At 36.6% G+C, this 24,202-nt stretch overlaps 1 protein-coding gene across 3 annotated transcripts in view; it reads right to left on the reverse strand.

Moving 5' to 3' along the window:
• The window catches only part of Pcnx (pecanex homolog (Drosophila)), a 114,955-nt gene that overhangs the window by 21,653 nt on the left and 69,100 nt on the right, over positions 1–24,202 (reverse strand). For all 3 annotated transcript variants that reach the window (XM_013507164.1, XM_013507162.1, XM_013507161.1), the window contains 10 exons: positions 17,778–17,887; positions 17,326–17,431; positions 14,887–14,979; positions 12,889–13,039; positions 10,656–10,797; positions 9,624–9,801; positions 7,942–8,050; positions 6,570–6,699; positions 3,771–3,829; positions 1,655–1,870 (listed from right to left, as the gene is read on the reverse strand). In XM_013507164.1, coding sequence (XP_013362618.1) covers positions 1,655–1,870; positions 3,771–3,829; positions 6,570–6,699; positions 7,942–8,050; positions 9,624–9,801; positions 10,656–10,797; positions 12,889–13,039; positions 14,887–14,979; positions 17,326–17,431; positions 17,778–17,887 — 1,294 coding nt within the window. The remainder of the gene's footprint in view (positions 1–1,654; positions 1,871–3,770; positions 3,830–6,569; positions 6,700–7,941; positions 8,051–9,623; positions 9,802–10,655; positions 10,798–12,888; positions 13,040–14,886; positions 14,980–17,325; positions 17,432–17,777; positions 17,888–24,202) is intronic.

Consider the following 24,202-nt stretch of genomic DNA (forward strand, 5'->3'; position numbering starts at 1 on the left):
TTTAAGGACCTACACTCTTTTTTAAGGACCTATACTCTTAAGAGAAGGTTGGCAGCCTTCAACTCTGAGCCAAACCAAACTAAGAATGTTTTTGTATTTTTAAAGCGTTGTTTAAAAGAAACAACAACAGGAAACAGAAGAGCAGACTCTGGGGATGGGAAGGAGATCTAGTGATGGGAGAAGAAAGAGAAGGGTGGGGAAGAGAAAGTAACAAGGATTAAGTGACATGTGTATCAATAGCCCATATTTATTATGCACTGCAAACGTTTACTAAGCTCACATACATGCGTGTATGCACGAACACATGCATGCGTGCACACACACAAATCCTACTAGTACTTTACTTCCCTCCTGGTTATACTATATGAAAAATTTAGTGTCATGGATTTTTCAGTTAGCTATGGCTGAGGACATAGCTCAGGGGTAGGGTAGAGTGCTTGCCTAGCCAGTATTCAAACCCTGGGCTTGATCCCTGGTACTGAAGATGGTAAGGAAGACCTATCATTTTACAGAAAAACAAGTATTAGTTATACCAGTTTTTCCATGTAATTAGTTAAAATTAAAAAAAAATAGGTACCAAAAGTGTTGAAAAGGAAGTTAAAAGTGCTAGCAGTGTAAAATATGTAGTAGAAGGGGTATACTGACTTTCACATGAGTCTAGCTGGCTTATACTTGAAAAACATGGGGTATAAGTACAGAAGAGATAGAGTGCTACATATATAAAGCTTAATTTCTAGTGAATAAAGTACCTTCTGGAAAAGTACTTGTTCTACCTATGTATATCCTCCAAAACAAAGGCACAAGCTTTTTGATTAATTACCAGAGTGAAAAATAAGACTATGGAGTACAGATCTGGTTCAATCCTCTTTCTCGTCAAATGTTTTCTTATTTCCTATTCCAGACTAAAAACACTCCAGGACATGTTAGTATAGATCAAGAACTCTAATAAAAGATCTTAAGCCTAAATGTTCCCTACATCAGAAAGATACTCAGTTGTAGGAACTGAAATTCCAATAAACTAAGTGACTAATTGGACATATAAGGTATTCAACTTACAGGAATAGCTGAATCTATAATTTCCAGGTAGAAATGCCTTTGTCAGTACATAAACTCTGAGAAGGCTGGTGGGAAGGGCAATGGGGAATACCTGTTTAAATGGATATTAGGTTTATTTTGGATTGATAAAATGGTTTGCAGCAATACTGTGAATGTACTCATGCCAATGATTTCTTCATTTTAGGTTAATTTTAGCTTATGTAAATTTCATTTCAATTAAAAAATGTTGAGGACAATGGCACAGTATCTTTAGGAACATAATTCAGTTAATTACTCTGCCTTACACAAGAACACAGCATGCCACACCTCTGTGCATTAAGCCAGTGCAGACAGCTGGTCACAAAATACCCGGCGAGACCGAGCTCAGAGCAATGGGAGTTCAGTATCTCCAAGTAAACAAGTCAATCACACACTAATGCCACCACCTTCACATACCGTGCCATACTGCATAAATGACTATTCTGTGCACGTGAAATTTGAGGGCGAAAACTAACCATTATTCTTTAACAACTTTTTTTACCCCACATCTTAAAGATTCAATTTTATGAGTTTTGTAGGAGTACATTTTATAAATATAGAAAGTGAATGAATGTCTTACCTCTAAATTCAAGTCCCCGCAGCTGGAAAGTCACCAGGCCATTGCCTATCTCTATGAGGTGTACTAATGCATTGAGATAGTCAGAGGCAAGGATGAAACAGTCTCCAGTGCTGTAGTTTCCCCACCGTCCTAGGAGCAAATCACCACAGAGGCTATGTTGTAGGGATCTGGTTAAATGTTCATAAAAGATGGAATTCAGATTGTTATCATCTGATCCTGTAAGAAGGGAGTAAAAGAAAAAAATCAAAACATTAAATTCCACCTTATACCACTCTTACACTGACAAATACGATTGCTGAAAACATTAAAACTCCCAGCTAGGGTTGTATTTGTATTTATTTGATAAGAAAGGTAGTACTCATATCCTTTTAATTTCTCTATCTAGCTCAGTAATAGACTGCTTACCTAACATTCACAAAGCACTGGATTCAATCCCCAGCATACAAAAAGGAAGGAAAGAAGGAAGAAAGGATGGGAGGAAGGAGAGAGAAGGGGAAGGAAGGGGAGAAGAGGAGAGGGGAGGGGAAGGGAGCAAGGAAAGAAGGGAGGGGTGAGCCAAAGAGACGAAACAGGATCATAAGAAAGACTTCAGAATTGAGAGTTACAAGTAACATACCTCCCTGATGGTTCATGTGTGTAATGTGAGAATCTGATTAGCGGCAATCTAAGGACTTTTCTACCTTTGCAACAGTCCATAATTTATGATTCACTGAGTTATTATTGTCATTTAGTGAAATGAGCCTTATAGATAAAGCCATGCAAGAGAGATAAAAGACTTCAGAGAACAAAAAAAAAATATCTGGTAAAGGAAGTGGGCAAAATAATACAAGATTTGAATAACTAGGGAAATCCAAAACAAAGAGAATTTTTAAAAAATGAGTATCAAAATAGCTGATATTAAGTAGAGGTAAGCTATATATACAGACACAGTAACAAAGAACCTAAAAAATTAGCCATTAGGGTTATCGAGTAAGAAAGGCATTACTATAAAACCCGGTTGAATATGGGCCTAAGTCTAGAAGTAATCCATCCAAAGCAATAACCTGTAAATGGCACCCTAAGTGGAGTATTAGAGAAGGGCAAAAGTCAAAGCTTAGTGACCATGTCAAACCTAGACTAACTAAACCCTAAAACAATGAAAGGGACCCTAGCTGGCACCCATTAAAACGACCGCATCTAACCCTGTGTCTGCTGTTACACAAGTGCAGTGATTTGTTATGCAGGGCAGCACTGCTGGCCACCTGAGGGTTTCAGCCTCTTGCAGGCTCAAACAGAACTTACAAGGTGCTTTTCTCACAGTAACAGGCACTAATGTCACAGTTCTCCTTACTCCAGTTCTGTAACTGAGAATGAGTCTGATTCTTATCATTTGGTTTCTAAGATGGCTTCTCAAATGTAAGGTTTCTTACAGTATCAAAGGAATTTATGAATCAAATCAATATAAATATTCTAGTCTACTTGAGAGTAATGTTCCTTTTAGTAAATTAATAGAGTTCTGATTTATTAACCATAACTCTTATGGTTAAGGCAGTGAGATTTACTTTGTCTGAGATCACCATTGAGTAGGCTGATAAAATGTTCTCCAAATGACAAAGCTACAAACCAGACTTCAAATAATGGTACCGCCACCAAACTGCCACCCACAGAAGCCCTGTCCTGAGTGTTTATTTGCCCCCTTCACCCAGATGACATCTTTTTATACAACAGACTAAATAAAATTAATATCTAATATTTAAACATTTAGGGAAGCGTGGCAGCAAATATATGAATGAAACATGTATACAGTTTGACTGCATATCCTTCAACATGTATCACCAGTTTTTAAATGTTTTCTACTTTTTAACTTAGATAAAAACAATCTTTGAACGGCATTTTTTTCTATAAACAGTATTAAAATGCATTTTATAAATGATTACATATATTGGGACATACTCTAAATATACTTTACTAAAGTAAAACAAAAAAACCCCACAGGATATGTAGTTTTTACAAATGATTATTTGGAACTCAGAGGATTTCCAATGAATTGGGAATATATCTTCACTATATATACAGATATAGAGAATATATAGATCTATCTTCCTTAGACTTAGCACCTTACTCATAAATGTATTACCTGGATTTCTATCAAGTTGAGAAGCCAATCTGGTATTTGAATGATCCACTCGTTTTGTGCTGAAGATGACAGAAAGAAAACATTTTTAGCAACTCCATACTTTAAAAATTTTTCAGAATTAAGAATGAGTGAGAAACTGCAGGGTATAGTTGACAACAATCAACCTGTTTCAGAAAATCTCTGGGCAGTCTGCGGCTAGGGTACTCTTTGTACACAATTGATTTTAAGGATACAGTTTTGTATTTTCTCCCTCCCAGCTTCACCACACACAAACACAGCTGTTTTCCCCTTTGTGTGTTGCACTACGGAGTGTGGAGAAGACACCCGTGACTGTGTCGTGACCAAACTTGTCCAGGACGAAAGATGTGGACTTTGTGTGTCTCATTCTCAGACATTCACTGGGCATGAGGCATTCTCTGCAAGGGAAGGAACATCTGTTAACGCCCAGTGGGACTGCAGCCTGCAGAGGAGGGATTCCCAAAATGTGGTCCACAGGACCCCAGAGTGCTTCAGGGAGTCTTCCAGATCGGAACTGTTCTCTTACCCACACTGAGCTGTCATTGGCCTTTTTTCACTGCGTTAACAAGCTGCATGGATGGTGCAAACGCAGGGGTGAGTAAGAGCTAGTGTGTGAGGAGGAATGAAGGCAGTGGCACCGCACCGCCCCATCCTTCACCGCCAAACACGCACAAGGAGACAGACAATGCATTCACTCAAAACGCTTCTACTGATGTAGTAAAATTATTTTTGTTAAATCTCAACATCTTATTACAGGACTTTCTAATGTTCTGCACAGCAAAATGAGAAACCACACAGAACGCACTGCTGCTAGATTTGGTTGTCCTGAGGAAAAGCACTTGTGCAACTGTGTGAACTGCAAGCTAAACTAACAGCTTGTTTACACCATTTTGACTTGAATACCTGATGAAGAAACTGGAAAATAATTCACAAATGTTACTGAACAGACATTGTACAAAAAATTTTTTAAAAAATTAACCTTCCTTTCAAGGAAAACAAGTATCTGGAAGTATCTGTTGACAATGATAACGAGTCAAGCAAAAATTAGAATTTGAGAAAACATGCCTACTGCTATGAGCTTGGTAACTTCCTGACACTTATCAACTTTTCATGTTGAGGCTGATGGTGACACTAACGAACACATTTTTTAAAACACTGCATAATGAAATGTGTCAGTATTTGGGAAATGTGCTGTTCAGTAAAACAGTAATTTTCAAATGAACAATAAATAATGTAACAGAATTATGCTTGAGTAAACGATCTATTCAAAGTATAAACAGGTGAATTTTGGTGTAACAGTTTCGAAAGTTTACAGATACAGGTTAGATTCCACATTGCGATGAACTTTTAATAAAATACTATTTGTTGAGTTTCAGTAAGGATCAAAAAATATCCAAAACTCTCTTAAAAGTCTATTAAAATACTTCTTTTTCAACTACCCATCAGTGGGGGGGCAAAATTTCTTCAGACATTTCAAGCAAAACAACGTTCTGCAACAGACTGAACGCAGAAGCAGATGGCAGAATCCACCGTCTTTTAACAAGCCAGACACGAAGAGATTTGAAAAACTGTGAAGCAATGCCATTCCTCTCACTTATGTTTCGGTAGGTGAACAAATATACTTATTTTTAATTTTAAAATGTTATTTACGCTAATATGCCAAGGATATACTTTTGCTCTCTTTAAAATAATAAACATTTTTTAAAATTTTAGTTTTTCTGAAACATTTTTATTTGTTGATATATAAGGTTTATATCTTAAAAACTAGCACTTTCAATAATTTTTAAAAGTACAGAGGGATTCTGAGATCAAAAATTTTAAGAGGTGCTACCACAGACCAGTACTTTGGACTAGAAGGTGCCACAGAACAGGTATAAATAACCCTGAAATTCACCAAAATGGGAAACACCATGTACAGCTTTAGATAAAGGAACAGAGCAAAATTTTCAAACCTGACAAACTAGTTCATTGTTTCAAAGATGAAACCACAATTCTGGAGCAAATATACCAATGTGCAACAATACAGAGAAAGGCACTCACAGAGACGGCCAGTAAAATTATAAACTAGTATAAACTCTTCCCAAATCAATGTGAGTATGTGTACATAAAATGTTTACGTTCTAACTCAATAATTTCCCCTTTATGAATGTAGAGGATGAAATCTGGAAAGATTACTTACAAGGATGGTTTACTAAACATTAGTTAGCCTAAAAAATTAAGTCTGAATGGAGAAAACACTTTATGCACACAGATGGTCATTAAAAACTTTCCTTCATGAAAAAGAGATAACTTGTACAAGTGTAGCTCTAGAAGTAGCCACCTGTATCTACAAAACTGTAATTAATCTTAATGGTGATGATATAACATGGCACAACATATATATTCAGAGTATTATAATGTGGAATAATTCTTTAAAACCACTGAAAGAAAAAAATGAGTATATTCAATTAGAATTGTTTTTAAAAATCTTCTGAGTAGAAAATGTAAGAAAATAAAGAGTAATTTCTCTCTAACTTTCCTATCTTTTACATAATTTTCAAATTTTAAAAATATTTATAAATTTCTGCTAGGTATGGTGGTGCATGCCTATAATCCCAGCAAAAGGACTGCCGTGAGTTCTAGGTTGGCCTAAACTACTTAGCGAGACCCTGTCTCCATAAAAAAAAGGAGAAAATTTATCAGTTTCTTAGCATAAATATTTGAATATATCAAATTATGAACCATAAATAACTTCTGCTAATAATGTTCTCAATAGTTTTTCAAGTACTTTACTTTACTCACTTATAGTCTCTCTCCCAGAATTTCACAGGTCGGACGTACGAAGTGATGAATATCGCACTTCCCAGGAAGGGGTTTAGCGGGGTAGAGAAGAAGGCTGACACAGCAGCCTGAATAAACAGCATGGCTGAATCTGGGGGAAAACTGGATAAGGGACTTAACACTGATCTGAATACACACATTACAAAAAGAAAGGAAGAAAATTCTCACAAACACATTTACATGATGGCGATTAGAGAAGTGATGGCAAACCTCTGAGAATTCTCAGTGATACGAACAACCTGCCTGCTGCGGCACACACTTCACCACTGGTTCGCCAGCACGGAATGAGAGCATATGGACGAGGGTGTCCCTAGCCAGCATAGGGGCACCCAGCAGAAAGAGCAGAGAGGAAGGACAAGCCGGTGTGCTGGTTGGAAAGGAGCCAAAAAATACCTGCTAATATGTGTCTGGTCTAGGAAGAGATAGGTGGGTTTAGTTTTCCAGAAGGTTAAAACTAAAATGTGCATACACTAGAAGTGTTGCAACATCATTACAGTCCCTAACCTTTAGTGTTACTTAGAAAGCACTTTAAGAAATGAGTACAAGCTGGGAGTGGTGGCTCAAAACTGTAATCCCAGCACTCGGGAGGCTGAGGCACAAGGATCACTGCAGCTAGCCTGGGCTGCATAACGAGCTCAAAGCCAGTCTGAACTATACAGCAAGACCCTATCTCAAAAGAACCCAAAAGACAAGAAATGAAAATAGAAATTTCAGACAGAAGTTTAGTTATCATCATTAAGAAAAAAGTTTTTTTAGAGATATTTCTAAATGTTTTATATGTATTAAAAATTCCTAGGGGGCCAGGGATATAGCTCAGCGGCAACCGTAAGGTCCAGAGTTCGATTTTCGGTACCAGAAGACAAAAAACCTAGACTTTAATGCCATTCATAATAATTTATACTTAAAATATAAGATTTTTAGCCAGGTGTGGGAGCACATACCTTTAATCTCAGTGCTCTGGATGCCTGAGGCAGGAGGATCCCACGTTCAAGGTCAATTTAGTAATTTAGCAGGACTTTATTTCAAAATTAAAAATAGATGAGGGCAGGAGATGTAGCTTAGTATAAAGACCAGGGGTTCAATCCCCAGGCCCACAAACCAAATAAAATTGTAAATTAATTCTCACATTCAGATCATCTTTGGGAAATAGATGTTAAACAAGTTATACAATCTAAATCAGGATAACCGTAGATTCAAAAGATTATGTGTTTTTAATGTTTCACAATAACATTATGTTTATATTTATATTTTATGCCTGTGAAAGGTTACGTCTAAAACCAACATTCTCATCAAGGATGTAACTGTCCACGCTCACAGAACATGAGAAGGATACGGGGCACGGCAAAGGGCTGAGCAAACGCATGGAAAGCGGAACCCCACGTGATCTGCCACGGAGCGATATAGGTGTACACGAACTGCAACTTATAAAGGAGTTCCCAAAGCTGCAGGAAGAGAAGGAAAACATCAGCAAAAAAAATTATCAGATATTTGAATAAGAAAATGAAAGACCTAGAAAGTACATTTTCTTCCTAGTAGGGAGATGACATAAAAATAATATGCCACTTGTGTAACAGGAAAAGTTTTATGAATTGCCAACATACTGAACTTGTATTTATTTTATTTTAAGGTTCATTTTTCTCAAGTTTCAGTGGTCTAGAAGCAAAGTATGTTTCAAATGCAATGTCAAAGGCGTGTGAACACGGCAGTTGCAATAGCGTTCTCACTGCCTGTCGGCAGGGTACCTAGCCGTGTGCACTACTGGCAGGCATGTGCACATAACTTCAGCTTTGTCAGTGGAAGCACAGCACGTTTTAACCTTCATTAACGCTGGATTTACTACTGCAGCTGAACCTCTACACTAAAACAGGGGTGCTGCGTTTGTTCATGATTACCTCTGCACATTAGGAAATACAATTTTAAATCTAAGTATTTACGTTTATAAGCAATTACATGCTTCTTTACACAAAAAAATTCCCTGCTTAACTTTCTGGCTTCCGCTGGTTAATAACCATGTTCACAAGAGGAAATAAGTGATAAAAAGGCATATAAATTAGTGGCTGAACAAATATAATACTGGAATGTTTCCATTATAATACTGGAACCGACTATCACTAAAACCTTGTTCAGATTAATGGCTTTCCACTTGTACCGTTCCCGTCCTGGGTCAGGTAGATAGCCATCATATCTGAACCACTGTCGTAATCTCCAAACCATTCTCCATACCTTCAGGTTCTCTCTCTTCCCCAATTCATCCCAAAAGTGGCTGACAAGGCCAACTTGCCTAAAATTGGGACTTTCATTGTGTTTTGTAGCTGTTCATTTGCTTCAGCTCTCTGATACCTATCAAATAGGATAATATATGTCGAAGTCCCTTGTATGTGGTGTTAACATGAAATCTAATTGGTATTTAATTGACAAACAATCTGACTGTACAACCCACAGCCTACTTAATGTAGGAAGGTAATGTGGTCCAGCAAAATGATCGCTGCATCAAGAGAGAGGACTCAGGTGTCACTTTTAAAGGGAATGAGGACACTTACGAGTGGTAATGGATTTTAGAAGCATTTCATAAACTTCAGAATATCTAATTTCTGGTTGCTCCTGCATGGCTTTACTGTCTGCATTTAGCTAATTAGGTGAATTTCCATTAGAATTTGTTCCCTCCATTTATCCAGCAGCCCAGAGCCTAACTCAACTATCACCATTTTTATTTTTGAAGTTACTCAAAGCCACACTCTCTTTGGAAGGTCTTATATACTTAGAAATGCATACTTTTCTAATTTTCCTATATACCTTGCTTTTATCTTCATAGCTCTCACAAAGAATATACTGTATCTTTTATGAATTATAGCACTGAGTAGCAATTCTAATATGCTCCAAAATAACTGGTTGATTGAAGAGGCACACTACTAAAAAGATAATAAATCAAATGAAATATAAGCATAATCTTTACCTAGGAGTATGTTAGAGAGAGAGACTTTACAGACAGAAGCATTATTTTCAGTGATAAATTACCTTGTTGAACAGTATGGACATGAAAAAGAGATCCAATAGCATTGTCTCGGAAAAAGCCTCATAGTCAAACTTGAAAAAGAGCACAGTAAAGATGACGGTGACATACTGGTACGTAGGGCTGCTAAAAGAGGATCGCAGCAACTTTAAGCCCGCGATGGTGATCATTAAAGCACCGAATCTGTAACAGACAGAAAGCACAGCTCATCGGCTCATGGCTATGAACAATGGAATCTGCTGACTTTCGAAAAATCACCACTACGTTTACTAAGTTTACAATATACACATCAAATGTAAACTTCTAAAAATGATTTATATAGTGAAGCAAATCACATCCTGACTGGATCTAACTTGTACAAAAGTCTCTTTTAATAGTATGTATTATAATTCTTAATACTCTATGCAAATAAACACGTTTTAGAAATAAATAGTATTGTAACTGACATTTGGTTCTCTAGCTTCTCATTACTTCTATCACTTTAATATTATTAATTGCTCTTAAAAAATTATTAATTGCTCTTAACAAATGAAAAACATTATTTAACATTTACTTCACAACATGCACCTATGGTAGGTAGGCCTATAAGATAACAATGTATGCAACGGACCACCCACATGGCATGTCCTACATTATACACACACACAAACAGCCATCTCCCAAACCTGCCATCTAATATTAAAGTTAACCTACTTAATAATGTCTTCTCATAAAGTACCAGCTGACAATGAGATGTTTGGAATAGTGAATTTGTGAAAAGCCAAATGTATGTTCAAAAGAGGAAGTCAAAAATATTTTTACTTTGTTTTGTTTTTTGTTTTTTTCTGGTACCAGGAATCGAACTCACGAAGTTGCACTTGCCAGGCAGGTGCTGTGCCGCTGAGCTAAATCCCCGGCCCCAAGTCAAAAATATATTGCATGAAATTTTTAAATTTCTTGGTATTTCTTATACTGTAGAAACACTCAATGATGATTTGGAACTTGATCAACAACTTAAGACATTGCTTTTAACAAGTCCCAGGGACTATTATACTTACTCTGTATCCAGTTTCTTTGGACTGGCAATTGTCTCTGCACTGCTACTAAGTTCATTAAGGACAACCAGTGGGTAGATGATATTCTTCTCCACAAAAAGAAGCCATACATGAAGTTTTTCAAACCACATCATAGTGGCTGCATCTAAGAAGGCAACATAAGTCAAGAAAACCACTTATCACCTAAAGTATAAAGTAGTCCTACAATGTGATGACGAAGGAAAACCTTATAGATCAAATTTTATAATATACTATAAATAAAAAATTTAAGAAATCTAGTACTGTAACCAATTATCAACTTCTGCGAATTCTGAAACAAGTTTCCACCTTGATTATAACTTACATGTAAATGAATTTCACTGGAAACTGTAAATCCTGAAACTTTAGTTTTAAAACTCTAACTTTTTCTCACTTATGCCAATATCTCATGGAAAAAAGATCACTGAACATTATCAGGGTGTACCATACCTTAAAATAGATGATGTATTAAATTATCTATTTTGAAAATGTGTGCATATACACATATATGTACATATATGTGCATATACACATATATGTATTATATATGACATAATATCTCAGGAAAGATATGCAAATACATTTAATTTCATATACTTCATAAAAAAAATTCTCATTGCCAATAAAGTATCTCAGATAACCCTGTAGATTTAATATATGGTTTTCTGGCAACATGAAAACAGTATCACCAGGCTTTTAGGAAGTTCTCCAAAGAATAACATATTTCTCTTTCAATTGCCAAAATCGGTACAAAAAAATTACGTTTCCTACCACCTAGTACTTTCAATAAGTCAAAAATGTTATAGTCGTTCAAAATTGTAAAAATTTAGAGTCATTTTAAGATCTAAAATAAAGAACATGATCTATTATTCATTTTAATAACTATTACCTTTAAGGTACATGACATGTAGTATCACTTATGTATAGAAGTGATGCCAATAGTTCACTAAAAAAAAAAACACCTCACTCTCTTCTCCTCAAGCAGAGAATGGGCCAGTATTGGTTCCCACAGTTTCATGTCATTTTCCTTATAAAAGGAGCGCACTCTTTGAAAAGGTCTGCACAGTGCTACTGGTTCAAGATACACATCATGTTTAATTATCTTTCTAGGATCCAACCGACAATCAAGATTAAAGTGACATGATGCTTCAATCAGTTTCACTAAAAGGTCTAGGAAATTTTCTTTGAGAATGTAAAGACAAGTTTACAACAGAAAGCTTTCAAAGGCTTCAGAGTTCTTTAAAAAGGTTAATTCATCTTCAAATGACTGAGAAATTTATTCTCTTTATAGCAACTCACTAACTGAAAGAAAGGTAGCAGAAGCAGCTTATTTAATCACTGGTTTATAACGAATGACATAAGTATAAACTTTTACTATTTCTCTACAATGAGGAAGTAAGCATGTGAGTCATGGGGCCAACGAAGAGATCTAGAAGGTGCCCTAAAAGCCTCGTGTTCAGCGGTGAGACACTGGAAGGTGACTGGGTGGAGCATGGGGGCACTGCACTTATCAGTGGATTGACCTATTGATGAATTCACAGCTGGAAGTCCTATCACAAGGTGGGTCTAGTCAAAAGCGGTGGGTCACTGGGGAGAGCTGGAAGGGTGTGCAGTGTCTCCTTCCCCGGCTCCTCTCTCCTCTCTCTGCTCCCTGGCTGTCACAGGGTGCCCGGGCCCGTCCATCATGCTCTTTCTGCCTTCAGCCTGCTGACAAGGGGCTGACACTTCTGAAACTGAGTCACAGGAAACCTCTCCATGGCACTCTGGGAAGACACAGTGCCTTTGGCAGAAATAAGAGCGAAGACCTTTCTTACCTGTTTTAGCTAAAAGTATTCAAATAGAGGACTTAAGCAGCTTGCGCTGCCTACATATGGAAAGGAAATAGGGGACAGTAGGGTCTAGAAGGACAAGTCATACACAGGAGGATTCGACAGTGACAGGTCTGTAAGGAACGTCTGTAAGGAAGAGGTAAGTTTTTCCTGTGGAAAGCTAGCTTTGTGGCACTGACAAGGCCTTTCCCTCAGCTGAAATTAAAGCATCTTGCAAGAGAACTGATTTGCTAACAGCTTTAAACCTAAGGTCAAGAAATACAAGCCAAAGTGTTACCTAATGATACTTATCTAACTCAGTCGTCTATCAGCACAGTAAAGAGGAAAAAAAAAACATCCCAAAACAAAAAACATAGTATTAAAAAGAAAGGTGTTGAGGAAATACTCACTTCGAACTTCATATTGATTGTACTCTGCTGTCTTCAGCAAAGGGTGAGAGAAACAGTGCCATGGTAGCTGTTTCCTAACTTGAGGCAGCACATAGTGGGTTACAAACCCCACAAAGCCGACTAATGCATATAACACATACTTGAGAGCGGGCTAAAAGAAAAATAAAGTTAAGAAAATTAGGACCGCCTGTGAGACTCACCGTGGCACTTCTAATTTCTGTGATAATGGAGACTATCCAAATCAATTGTAGAATCTAAGAAACAGCTGGGCATGGTGGTGCACACCAGTAATTCTAGCACTTGGGAGGCAGAGGGAGGAGGGTCACGGAAGCTCGAGGCCAGCCTGGGCTACTAGCGAGACCCTGTCTCAAAACACAAAACAAAACCATCTAGGATTTTTTTTTTTGACGCAGGGTCTCACTATGTAGTTCTGGCTGGTCTTGAACTTGCAATCCTCCTGTGTCAGCCTCCCAAGCACTAGGATTACAGGCATGCGCCACCATGCCTGGCTAAAGAATTAAGCATTTGTTTGAAGCTAATGTTTCTGCAATATATAATTTTTTTCTGATTAACTCAGCCACAAAAGGTAGTGACTGATTTTACATTACAGATGTTTAAAATGTGCTAACTGCTTGCTTTTTTGTGTTTTACACCATTGTACAAGTGACCAGAGTGGTACCGCTTCCTGCTCTGAAAATGTTCTATGTGCCTTTCAGAGTGATGCATTACATTGTTCTAATAAGTGGAGATAAAGGATGTGAGCTAAGTAAAACTTTATAGTCAGATGTTGCTAGACACAGGTGCAAGGTTCTCGGTCCTTCTTTTCAATCCTGGCCTTCCTTTCAACCATCACACCTCAGTGACAGAAGTCACTGGTGAGGAGGTAATATGCTATTTTTGACAACCCTTAGGCTGTAACTACTTGTTAGATCCTTTTTGCGTATCTCTGTCTTCCTGAGAGAAACCACTTTGAAAATACCGCCATGTATTACAGCAGCCATTGATATTTTCCTACTAATCTATCCATAACTCTGTAATGTTTGTATTCTTCCTATGCTATTTCGTAAATGGATGCATGCTTATTATGTGCTTCCTACAACAACCATTGAGAATAGTTAATGATTATTCAATAGGTCACTCATGTATAGCTCTATTTATTTTCTTTAGAAGCCACCTAAATAGAGGACAACAACTATTGATAATCTCCTACCTCTTTTGTCTGTAACTCACTATTTGTTTTCCTGAGAAACTATCTTGTAGATAACAATATGTAAAACAATAACCAGTGATAATTTCCTACCACTTTGTAATTTGGTAAGGCCCCCCCCCATTATTATATTATCCTTCTTTTACTCTTTAAAATAAAAATAAAAATAAAAATAAAAATAAAACCTTATAGTCAGAGAAGAGCAAGATAGCATAAGGGGAAAAAAAAGTACTTCACTTTACTTGAAAGGGAGTTCTTACATTTGATTAAATTCACAAAAGAGACAAGCAAGTACTATCTCTTCAAAACTTCAAATTCAGGCTCAGGTAATTAGGAACTCCAGAACTTCTCAGACCCACTGTAACCTCTAATCACCTGCAACAAATGACCCACTGGACATTATTTCTGTAAGTGGTCAGGAACTAATAGTTCAATACTGTTTCAATTATTAAATAAAATTAACTAATTAGGCCTTTGTTTCTGGCCAAGTGGAGGAACAGGTATTTACCCTCCCAAACTGAACAACCAAACCATATACACGACTCAGTGAGGAACTAAGTCCTGCAAATGATGAACTTTACAAGATCGCAGCACATAAAGGACCCTAAGCTAGACTCCTTTGGCTATGCTACACCCAGATTCATGACTCAGAGACGCTGTTAGAAAGGGGACATTCACTGTCAAAACAAATAAAAAGTCATATAATTCTGTGCTATGAAAAACAGTACAATCAAATGAGAACGGCGTTCCAAGTTACTTCCCTTACTGAAAGAATAAAAATGGCTCCTTACTTGCAATACCGTGAACACTGTGCTTACATGAATAGCAAAATACAGCACGCCAAGTACAATGCACACGACTAGGTCAGACTGTAAACGCTCACTCTGTGGAACAGAAACACAAAACAAAACAAAACAGCAGAGAATTATTAAACAATCACATGAAATGTTGTTTTAGAAAGCTTTCTTTTCTTCTCAATTGGAAAAGTAAGAAGTAATTTTTCACTCACTCCTTAAGACATTTAGGTATTTCTTATATACAATAAGTAAGTACAATAAATCTTATTTTCTTCATCAACTTCTTTATATTTTTGGTTTGGCAATACAATACTACCGAAATGGAACAAATCTAGTCTTGGATGTTATAAACATATTTTTTTTTTGTTTTTGAGACAGAGTTTCACAATGCAATTCAGGCTGGCCTCGAACTCACAGCAATCCTCCTGCTCAGACTCCCAAGTGCTGGGATTACAGGCACGCATCACCACACCTGGCTAACATACTGTAACAAATCTTTTAAGACGAAGATTTTCCCCATCATTGGTCTATGCATTTTACTTGTACATAAATGGAAAGAACATAATGTTCTTAAGTTACCAAATCACTTATAGTGTATATATCTTCGGGTACGATATAATTTCATTGGTCTTTTAAAACATTAAAACATCACGCATTTGTACTGTTTTACTTGGCAGGCTTTCACTCTTTCAGCGGTTACTCAGGTTGAGTATCTCTTCTGAAATGCCTAAGGCCAGAAGTAGTTCAGATCTCAGTTTTATGGACACTGAAATATATATACACAGATTTTAATAGCTGAGAATACCTAATGGGAAAATCCAAATGCTCCACATTAAAAATGTCAATTTTGGGACATTTTAGATTTGGAATTTTCAGATTAGGGATGCTTAACTTGTAGTAAAAGCCAGAAATCGCTTGATAATCTTAGCCATCATTGAACAATTAGATTTATATACATAAATATGTTAGATTCAGAACATTCTATTATACTTAACATGAAATAGCCTTGCTAACATGAAAACTAGTCAGAAAAAAAATTTTGTTTCAATTTTATCTCAAGGCAGTTTTGCCACCCTTAAAGTTTTCTAAAGAATATATGAATAGTTCATGTCCACTGAAAGTAAGTATTATGTGAAACTCAGGAAGCCTTTATAAATGGAAATAATCTAAAATAAAACAAAAATGTTTTATGTTTTGATCCATAAAATAGATACGGATTTATAGAGTTCATTTTTTGAAAAAAATATTAGAAGACTACATGAATAAATACTAAAAAATTTATCATTCACTAAATTAGATATTTAAAAGAATTACTGCATTTATTTAAGTACATTAACTTAGTTTTGGTTATTGCTCTCTCCTTCATATTGAAAAACAGTTTTCAGATTGTCCATGAGAAGTGAAACACTAGTACATGACCTACAAGTACATAGTTTTTTTAAAAACTCAACAAGAATAACAAATCTAATTTATGTTCACACAGCAGTCCCCTCTTATCCATAAGTGATATGTTCCAAGACCATCAACAGCTCCCAAAAGCTGCCGATATACCTAGCCCTAACATCTAGTACCTACTACAGGGACCACTAAGTGACTAATAGGAGGAGAGTGTATACACAGCATTAAATATGCTAGCAAAGGGATGATTCTCAGCTTGGGTGGGATGGTATAAGATTTCATCTTGCTTGTACTCAGAATGGGGTGCTACTTGAAATTTATGAAGTTTTCATTACTGAATTTTTTGTCTAATATTTTCAGACTATGACTGACTATGGGTCACTGAAATTGAGGATTAAAAGGAACTATTATATTCATCCTTAATATCCTGGCCTAACATCAACAGGACAAAACATCCTATGACCAATGAAATTACTTCATTTCAACTGAGCTAAAGCAGTCTGAGATACTGTTCTACACAGAAACCAAGTCTGGAGGAACAAATATTTCTTAGAGAGATTATCCCTTGTCTAAAATGCTTAGTATCAAAAGTGTTTTGGATTTTTTTCAAATTTTGGAATAGTTGTGTATATATAATAAGACAGCCTGGGGATAGGATCCAAGCCTAAAACCAAAATTTATTTATGCTTCATATATACTTACAGACGTAGCTGGAAGGTAACTGTACATACTATTTTTAGTGCCCCTATGCTTTGACTATAAATTAACACGTAAGATGAGGTGTGGAATTTTCCACTGTGGTATCATGTTGGTTTCAAAACAGTTCTGGATCTTAGAGCACTTTAGATATTTGAGTTAAGGATCCTCAACCTTTATGACAAAATTTTAAGGTCAACAGCAATATACAACTAATCCTACTCACTGTAACTTTATACTTCTCCCAATTACTAAAGACATTTAAAAAACTTTATTATATAATTTGATCAACCATCTAAAATTTAAATCTTGGAGATGATTTTAAAAGGTAACACTTACAACAGAATTTCTAAGTTTTTCAGGCAGTGGGTCTTTTACTTCAGATAAAGGATCTTCTGGATTTTTTTCTTCTGCTTTTGGAAAAATCTTGGATTGCACCAAAGAACTTTTACATTTAAAAAAATTAAGAAAAAATAATTAATAAAAAATGCGTATATAACCTGAAAACCAGTAATTCCAATAGCAAAGGTTATGACAGAAAACAAAAGGACTTAAGTATATTTAATTATCAGGAAATAACAAATTCTAAAAAGTTAAAGATACCATAAATGCTTACTAAAAATACTTTTTATTAAAATATAGTTTTAATACTTATGAGAGAGAAAAAAAAGCTCAGGCAACTTGATTAGAACGACTGGAAAAAGGTCTTGGAAACTATCTGAGAAAAACACCAACTTACCAAAGTACCCTTAACTTACTAAATTTCTTTAATAATAACAGACTTCACTTACAAAAGTACTGATGGATCACTGCTTTGTCGGCTGAGATGATAGGATACTGCCACTAACAAACCACAAAAAACAGAGAAAAGTACTGGAATATGCTGTCCATCCCATGAATCCTGTTGAAAAAAAATTAAAAATTTAACAGAACAACATGCCTCTGTATTATAAACTACCATATCATCCTTTTATGACAGTATTTTGGGATCAGCGAATTTACATTTTTAAAAAATGTTTAATGATATCATTATTAACTGTATTTTATTCCAAATAAATTTAGAATTATTGCTATCTAATGAGCTAGAGTCTAGCTGCTAGTTTTCTTTTAGTATAAAGCTTCAGAGTTTTTTCTTATTAACTGTTCACTTACTAGGAATAACTTGCTTCTTTGCATGCTGCTGTCAACTCTTCCATATTTAAAGTAGTATAATAGTAAACTATGTATTCTTTCTGAAGAATGAAATTAACTTGATATGGTAAAGTTATTATATATAATAAGAGTGGGAGGAAGACAATACATGATACAATACATTAGATAAAAGAAAACCTGGACATCTGGTGTGCTACTCTCTTCATACTTTTCTTTGTGCAATGTACCACTATACCTTCCAGAGCACTTAGCTGGTCCGCAGCAACTATTTCCTAAAACAAAGAACTGTGCAAGGCTAAGCCTCTAAAGCCAACTGAACATGTGCATCTGCCATGTGGGCATGTTCATTGCGATTGCTCTGGAGCCTATTTCCATGACAGCTGGCATAAAGTGGACAACACTGCTCCCATAAATAGTTAACAGGTATGTCTGTCTTGTGTGGTGGACAACATTCTAACCTTTCATCTTGTGCAGGGGATTTGGCATGAAAAATGGCAGGAGCAGGGAACCAAATGGTATTTTTTCATATAGCCTGCCTTTTCCTCTCCTCAAAGATAGTCTTAGAAACTGCTGCACATTGTAAAAGCCAAATCAAAACCTTATCATATTGAGTACTATATGTAGAGCCCCCCTCTTGATCTTTGTACTTCCTAAGTACAGTAAGTCCTTGACTTAGGAACATTCGAGTTACACTTTCACAGGTGTACTGCATAAAATTCAGTCAGCTTATGAATGAATCTAGCTTACCAACAGTTCTCCCAGAATGTAACTGGTTCATAAGTCAGGGACTTACTGTAATTACTGCAATAACACTTGAAATTATTATTATTATGATTCCCAACTTGCAGGTGAGGAAACTAAGGCACAGAAGATTTAAGTAATTTGCCCAGTGAAGTGGTAGAGCCATAAACTGAACTTCTAATACATTTCAATGTACTAAGAAAGTTAAACAACATGGGAAGAGTTCTGGGAATGATAGATTAATACCTAAGACAGCAATGGAGAAAACCAAATGTAGAAAGAGTATTTGCATAGTGGTAACAAGGTAAACATTTCACGCATATGAAGGAGACAAGAGAGGCTGTGTTCGAGGAGGAGGTTTGGAGTAGAACCAAAGAAAGTTAAGTCTACACCTTTCATCAAGGGAAGTCCATAAATAATGCCCAGAATATAAAAAAAAAATAAACAACAACAACAAAAAACAAGTAAAAGTTAAGGAAGGCATAGAGGTAGTACCAAAAGAGTCAACTCCAATAGTTCAAAGTACCTCCAGGGAAGGAAATTCTAAAGGAACAGGAGACTCTTGTTCTTGGTAAAGTCTTATAGAACTATTTCACTCTGAAATATAATCATGCATAACTTTGATAAAAACTAAAACTAAAAAGCAAGATGTCGAGTACGACGACTTTGGAAAACTGGAAGAGAAAAAAAATGCATGTATTAAAAAAAAAAACCTGCATAAGAATATTCACAGCAGTCTTACTCATAATATCTGTAAATAAAAAATGACCCAAATGTCCACCTCTAGATGAGCTATAAATATATTTATACAAGAGTAACAGAAATTTAAAATTAAATGAATACTTTTCTGCAGTTAAAAAAATGACCAATTCACTGATACAAAGTGAATAAATCTGAAAAACATTATACTGAACAAAATAAGACACAAAAGAATATATACAGTACAATCTCATTTATATGAAATTAAAGAATTATAAATCTAATCTGTAGTGAAAGAACAAGAACACAGGAAGGAAGAACAAGTGCAAGAACAAGAATCTGGAAGGAATTTGAGGGACTTTTCTGGAGCGATACAACTTTTATACCTTGATAGCATGTAGACTGCACAAGTGCGTGTTTGTCAAAAGTTAGCAATTTCACACCTCAGATATCTGAATTCACGGTATGTACACTTTGTCCCAATTACAACAAAACAAGTATTTAGGGAAGAAATGGGCGTCCTTATTTGACAAATATTTGCCACTACATACTGCTTTTAGACAAAAGAGTATCCTTAAATTCATCTCAAAAGAAGTACTTAAAAATTGAGAGCTATTAGCATTCAAAGAAACTCACAAACACCGCCTGCTGTCTATGTTCCTCAGATTCATGTTGCAGCGCTGAGCCTCGATGAGACAGGGTGAGGAGGTGGCTGCTTCTAGAGGACATGTCATGAGGCCGGAGCCCTTGTGGGCGGGCCGAGGGAAGCTCTCTAGGCCTCCTCTGCTCTACAGTGTGGAAGGAGGCCCTCAGTAGACAGAGCCCAACCATGCTGGCACCTTGACTTCCAGCCTCCCGAAGAGGTGAGCCCAACCTATGACGTGCACTTTGTCATAGCAACGCAACCTGACTGGACACTTCCCTAACTTACAAATCACAGACGAGCAGACAGCAACTATAACCTCCACTGCCTAACCAAAACAAAAAGCAAAGCAAAGCATATCCCTCTGTGGGTTTTTTAATGATCTATGATTCAGAAGTGGGACATGGGACAGAAACTATGAAAACCAACAATATATGGAAGTTGAACAAAAATCCAAACAGCAAAGGATGAGTTTGTTTTGCCCATGTTAGTAGGCCTTGATTATTTCCAAAGTCTAGGTGGTTTTTTTGGTTTATTACACACTGACCCAAATTCTCGTAATCGCTTCAAAATATAAAAAATAACTGTTCAAAACATAAAGTGTTTAATGTAAAGTCTCTTGATGATTCTCACTACCTAGAAGCAACCACTATTTTCTATTTCTTGTGTGTCCTTCCACCATTATCCTATGTATCTGCATAGACTAAAGCCTCTGTATATGTGTTGGTTTCTAAAACGAGCACACAGAAAACAGCAATTTGGCGGGGGGCATATTTATCCATTCATCCTTTCTTCAAAAAAACCTCAACTATGTCATGTGTATCATTCCAGGACATCACTCTTCATTAGCACTTACAAACCTTTCTTGTTTTCTGTATAACATTCCATCATATGTTGTTATGGCTTGTTTCTAAATGTTCCCCCAAAGCCTTACGCAGTCATGGGGGTGGACTTTTAGAATTTGTGACTGACGCATGGTCCAGTGCTGGGATTAGCGGGTGAGTGCTACATCTGCTCTAGGGTGGTTAGCCTGCACACAACGTAGGGGACAGAAAGAGGCTTGTCTCTCTCTCTTGTTGGTTTTGCTGTCTTCCACTGCCATGAACTGTTGCCCCTCTGCTACGCTGTCCTGCCTCAGAGCCAGCCGATTATGGACTGAAACCTCTACAAACCATGAGCTAAATAAATCTTTTCCCTTTTAACTCTGGGTGTCAGGTATTTTGTCTCAGCAACGAGAGAAAAGTAACTAAGACATGTGACTGTACTATAATTCAATCCATCACAAGTAACAGCTATTAGGGCATATGCAGATTTTTACTGTTACATACACTTCTACAATGAAACCCTGCACACAATCTTTCATCATGTAGTGACTGAATTTGTACATTTGTTGGATTAAAACTAAACTTGTGCAAGGCAAATACTATGGCCCAGAAAGAAAGAAAAAGTTACCTTAAGTCATGGGAGTCTACCTGGCAGTGCTACAATTGCTACTGTTCTGCTACTTGATAAAAGCAGAGCAGACCTTTATAAAACGGGGCTAAACAACATGCTGTACATGTTAACTCCAATGACTGCAACTTCAAAGAACAATTCACTGTCTAAAGTATGACTCAAAACACAGACCTAAAACCCATAAGTAAGTGGTGCACATGGGAGAAACATGGACTGAGTCTTACTGTCTCCAGTTCTTTTTGAGCTTAACTCCAGATTCTTTCTCACCTTTAAATGCAATCAAATGTCAGATCTTTTTAAAAGCTAAACCTAGAAAAGAGCCCTCATGGGCACAAGCTTCCCACTACATAGAAAGAACGAATGTAGCTCTTTAATATCTATTCAAGGGTAACATAATCTAACTCCCTTACCTAACAGGCCAAAGAAACAACTTTTGTTGAGTCATTAGATATATATAGTACACTGTTGCCAAAATTTAGCTATTATAAATTATGCTGCTATAAACATAGGTATGCACATAACCCTGTAATATGAGGACTTTTGGGAAGATATATAGAAGGGGTCAAATGGAATTTCTATTTTTTATTTTGTGAGGAATCTCTACACTGATTTTTATGATGGCTGTACTACTTTGGATTTCTACCAACAGTGTAAAAGAGTTCCTTTTTTCCCCCACATCCTCGCCATCATTTGTTATTTGATTTCTTGATGATGGCCATTCTTTTTGGGGTAAGACGGTGTTATGGTTTATGTCTGTGTGTCCCCCCAAAGCCTCATGCGGACATGGGGCAGGCTTTTAGAGTTTGAATATGGGTGTGAGAGCTGCACCTGCCCAGGGGTGGATAGTTTGCATATGTAAGGGAGAGGAGGAAGCTGCTGGGGAGATTCCTCCTCCATTCCGCCCCGGTGTAAGTGAGTTGTTGCTTAGCTGTGCTGCCGTCCTGAGATGCAGCCCTCTGCCACGTGCCACTCTGCCTTATAATCATGCCTAGTACGGACTGAAACCTCCAAAAACTGTAAGCGAAATATACCTTTCCTTCCTTAATTTTGGTCGTCAGATATTTTGTCCCAGCAACGACAGAAAGGTAACCAAGACAGACGGTATCGCAATGTAGCTTTAATCTGCATTTCTCTGATGGCCAATGCCGTTGTACAGTAAGACCCTGATTTACAAGTGGGTTCCGTTCCTGGAGAATTACTTGTTCTTAAGTTGGATTCATTGCTAAGCCCAAGCCTACTGCTAAGCAGACAAAGTGAGTCTTACACAGCACACCTGTGAAAGTTTGCAACGTGAATGTTCATTAAGTCGGAGACTTAGTGCATTTACTGGCCATTTATACTACTTCTGTGAAGTGTTTATTCGTTTCAGGTGCCCACTTCTAGACTGGGTCTTTTATTGTGGGGGGTCTTATATTGTTTCGAGTTCTTTATACAGTCTAGATGTTAGTCCTCTATCTGGGAAACAGCTGGCAAGAATTTTTTCCCATTTTTAAGTTGTCTCTTTACACTTTTGGTTGTTTCCTTTGTTGTGCAGAGGCTTTTAAGTTTGATATGACCCCATTTGTTGATTTTCAGTAATATTTCTTGTGCCACTGGGTACTATTCAGAAAGTCCTTACTTATGCCTCAGTCTTCAAGAATTTTACTTATTTATCTTCCAGCAGATTAAATGTTTCTGTTTTAACATTTAGATCTTTGATCCACTTAGATTTTAGTTTAGTACATGGGGACATCTATGGGTCTAGAGTTAATCCTCTGCATATGGATATCCAATTTTCCCAGCACCATTTTTTAAAGAGGCTATCTTTCCTTCAGTGTATGTCTTTGGCCCCTTTGTCTGGAAAATGATAAGATAGTTTATATACCAATAGTACCCTGTTTTCATTACTCTGTATGAACCTGTCAGCTGCCTACTTATAACCAACCATAAGCAACTTGAAATGGCATTTCACATAGTTCTTGCCACACAGTAATTGCTCTGCAAATGCTACTAAGTGAAACAAAGACAGACGCTGTGAGTCACTTTTTGTAGGCTTTTCAACCCTCCCACTCTCCGTTTGCCTTGCAATAATCATTAAAAAGAAAAAACAAAAAAAATGCCAAATATGTGTGAGAGATTCTCAATTGTTTACTAGAAAGTTTAAAAGTTTTATGTTTAGATCTTGGTGACAATATTTTAAAAGGGAGCTCATAAGGCTAATCTAGATCCTTCTAACCCAAAAATGGCATAAAACTTTTGTACATTAATTTCTATAGCATGTAACTTTAATTGCAGCCCTTGAACTTATTCTTAAAATTTTAAATGGCTTGATATGAAAAGCAGCAGTTATACAAATTCTTAACTAGAAACTAAATTTAATTTCATATTCTATGATCATATTTCTAATAGCAACCTATGATTACCATATGGTAAAGAATTTTCTTTTAATAATGGTTAACTATAAATGCTTTCAGGGCTGGGGACATAGTTCAGTGGTTGAACACCTGCCTTACATGTGAGAGGCCCTAGGTTTAAATTACTTTCAAA

Source organism: Chinchilla lanigera, unplaced genomic scaffold, assembly GCF_000276665.1.
Source record: "Chinchilla lanigera isolate Chin_1 unplaced genomic scaffold, ChiLan1.0 scaffold00122, whole genome shotgun sequence".
Lineage (NCBI taxonomy): Eukaryota > Metazoa > Chordata > Mammalia > Rodentia > Chinchillidae > Chinchilla > Chinchilla lanigera.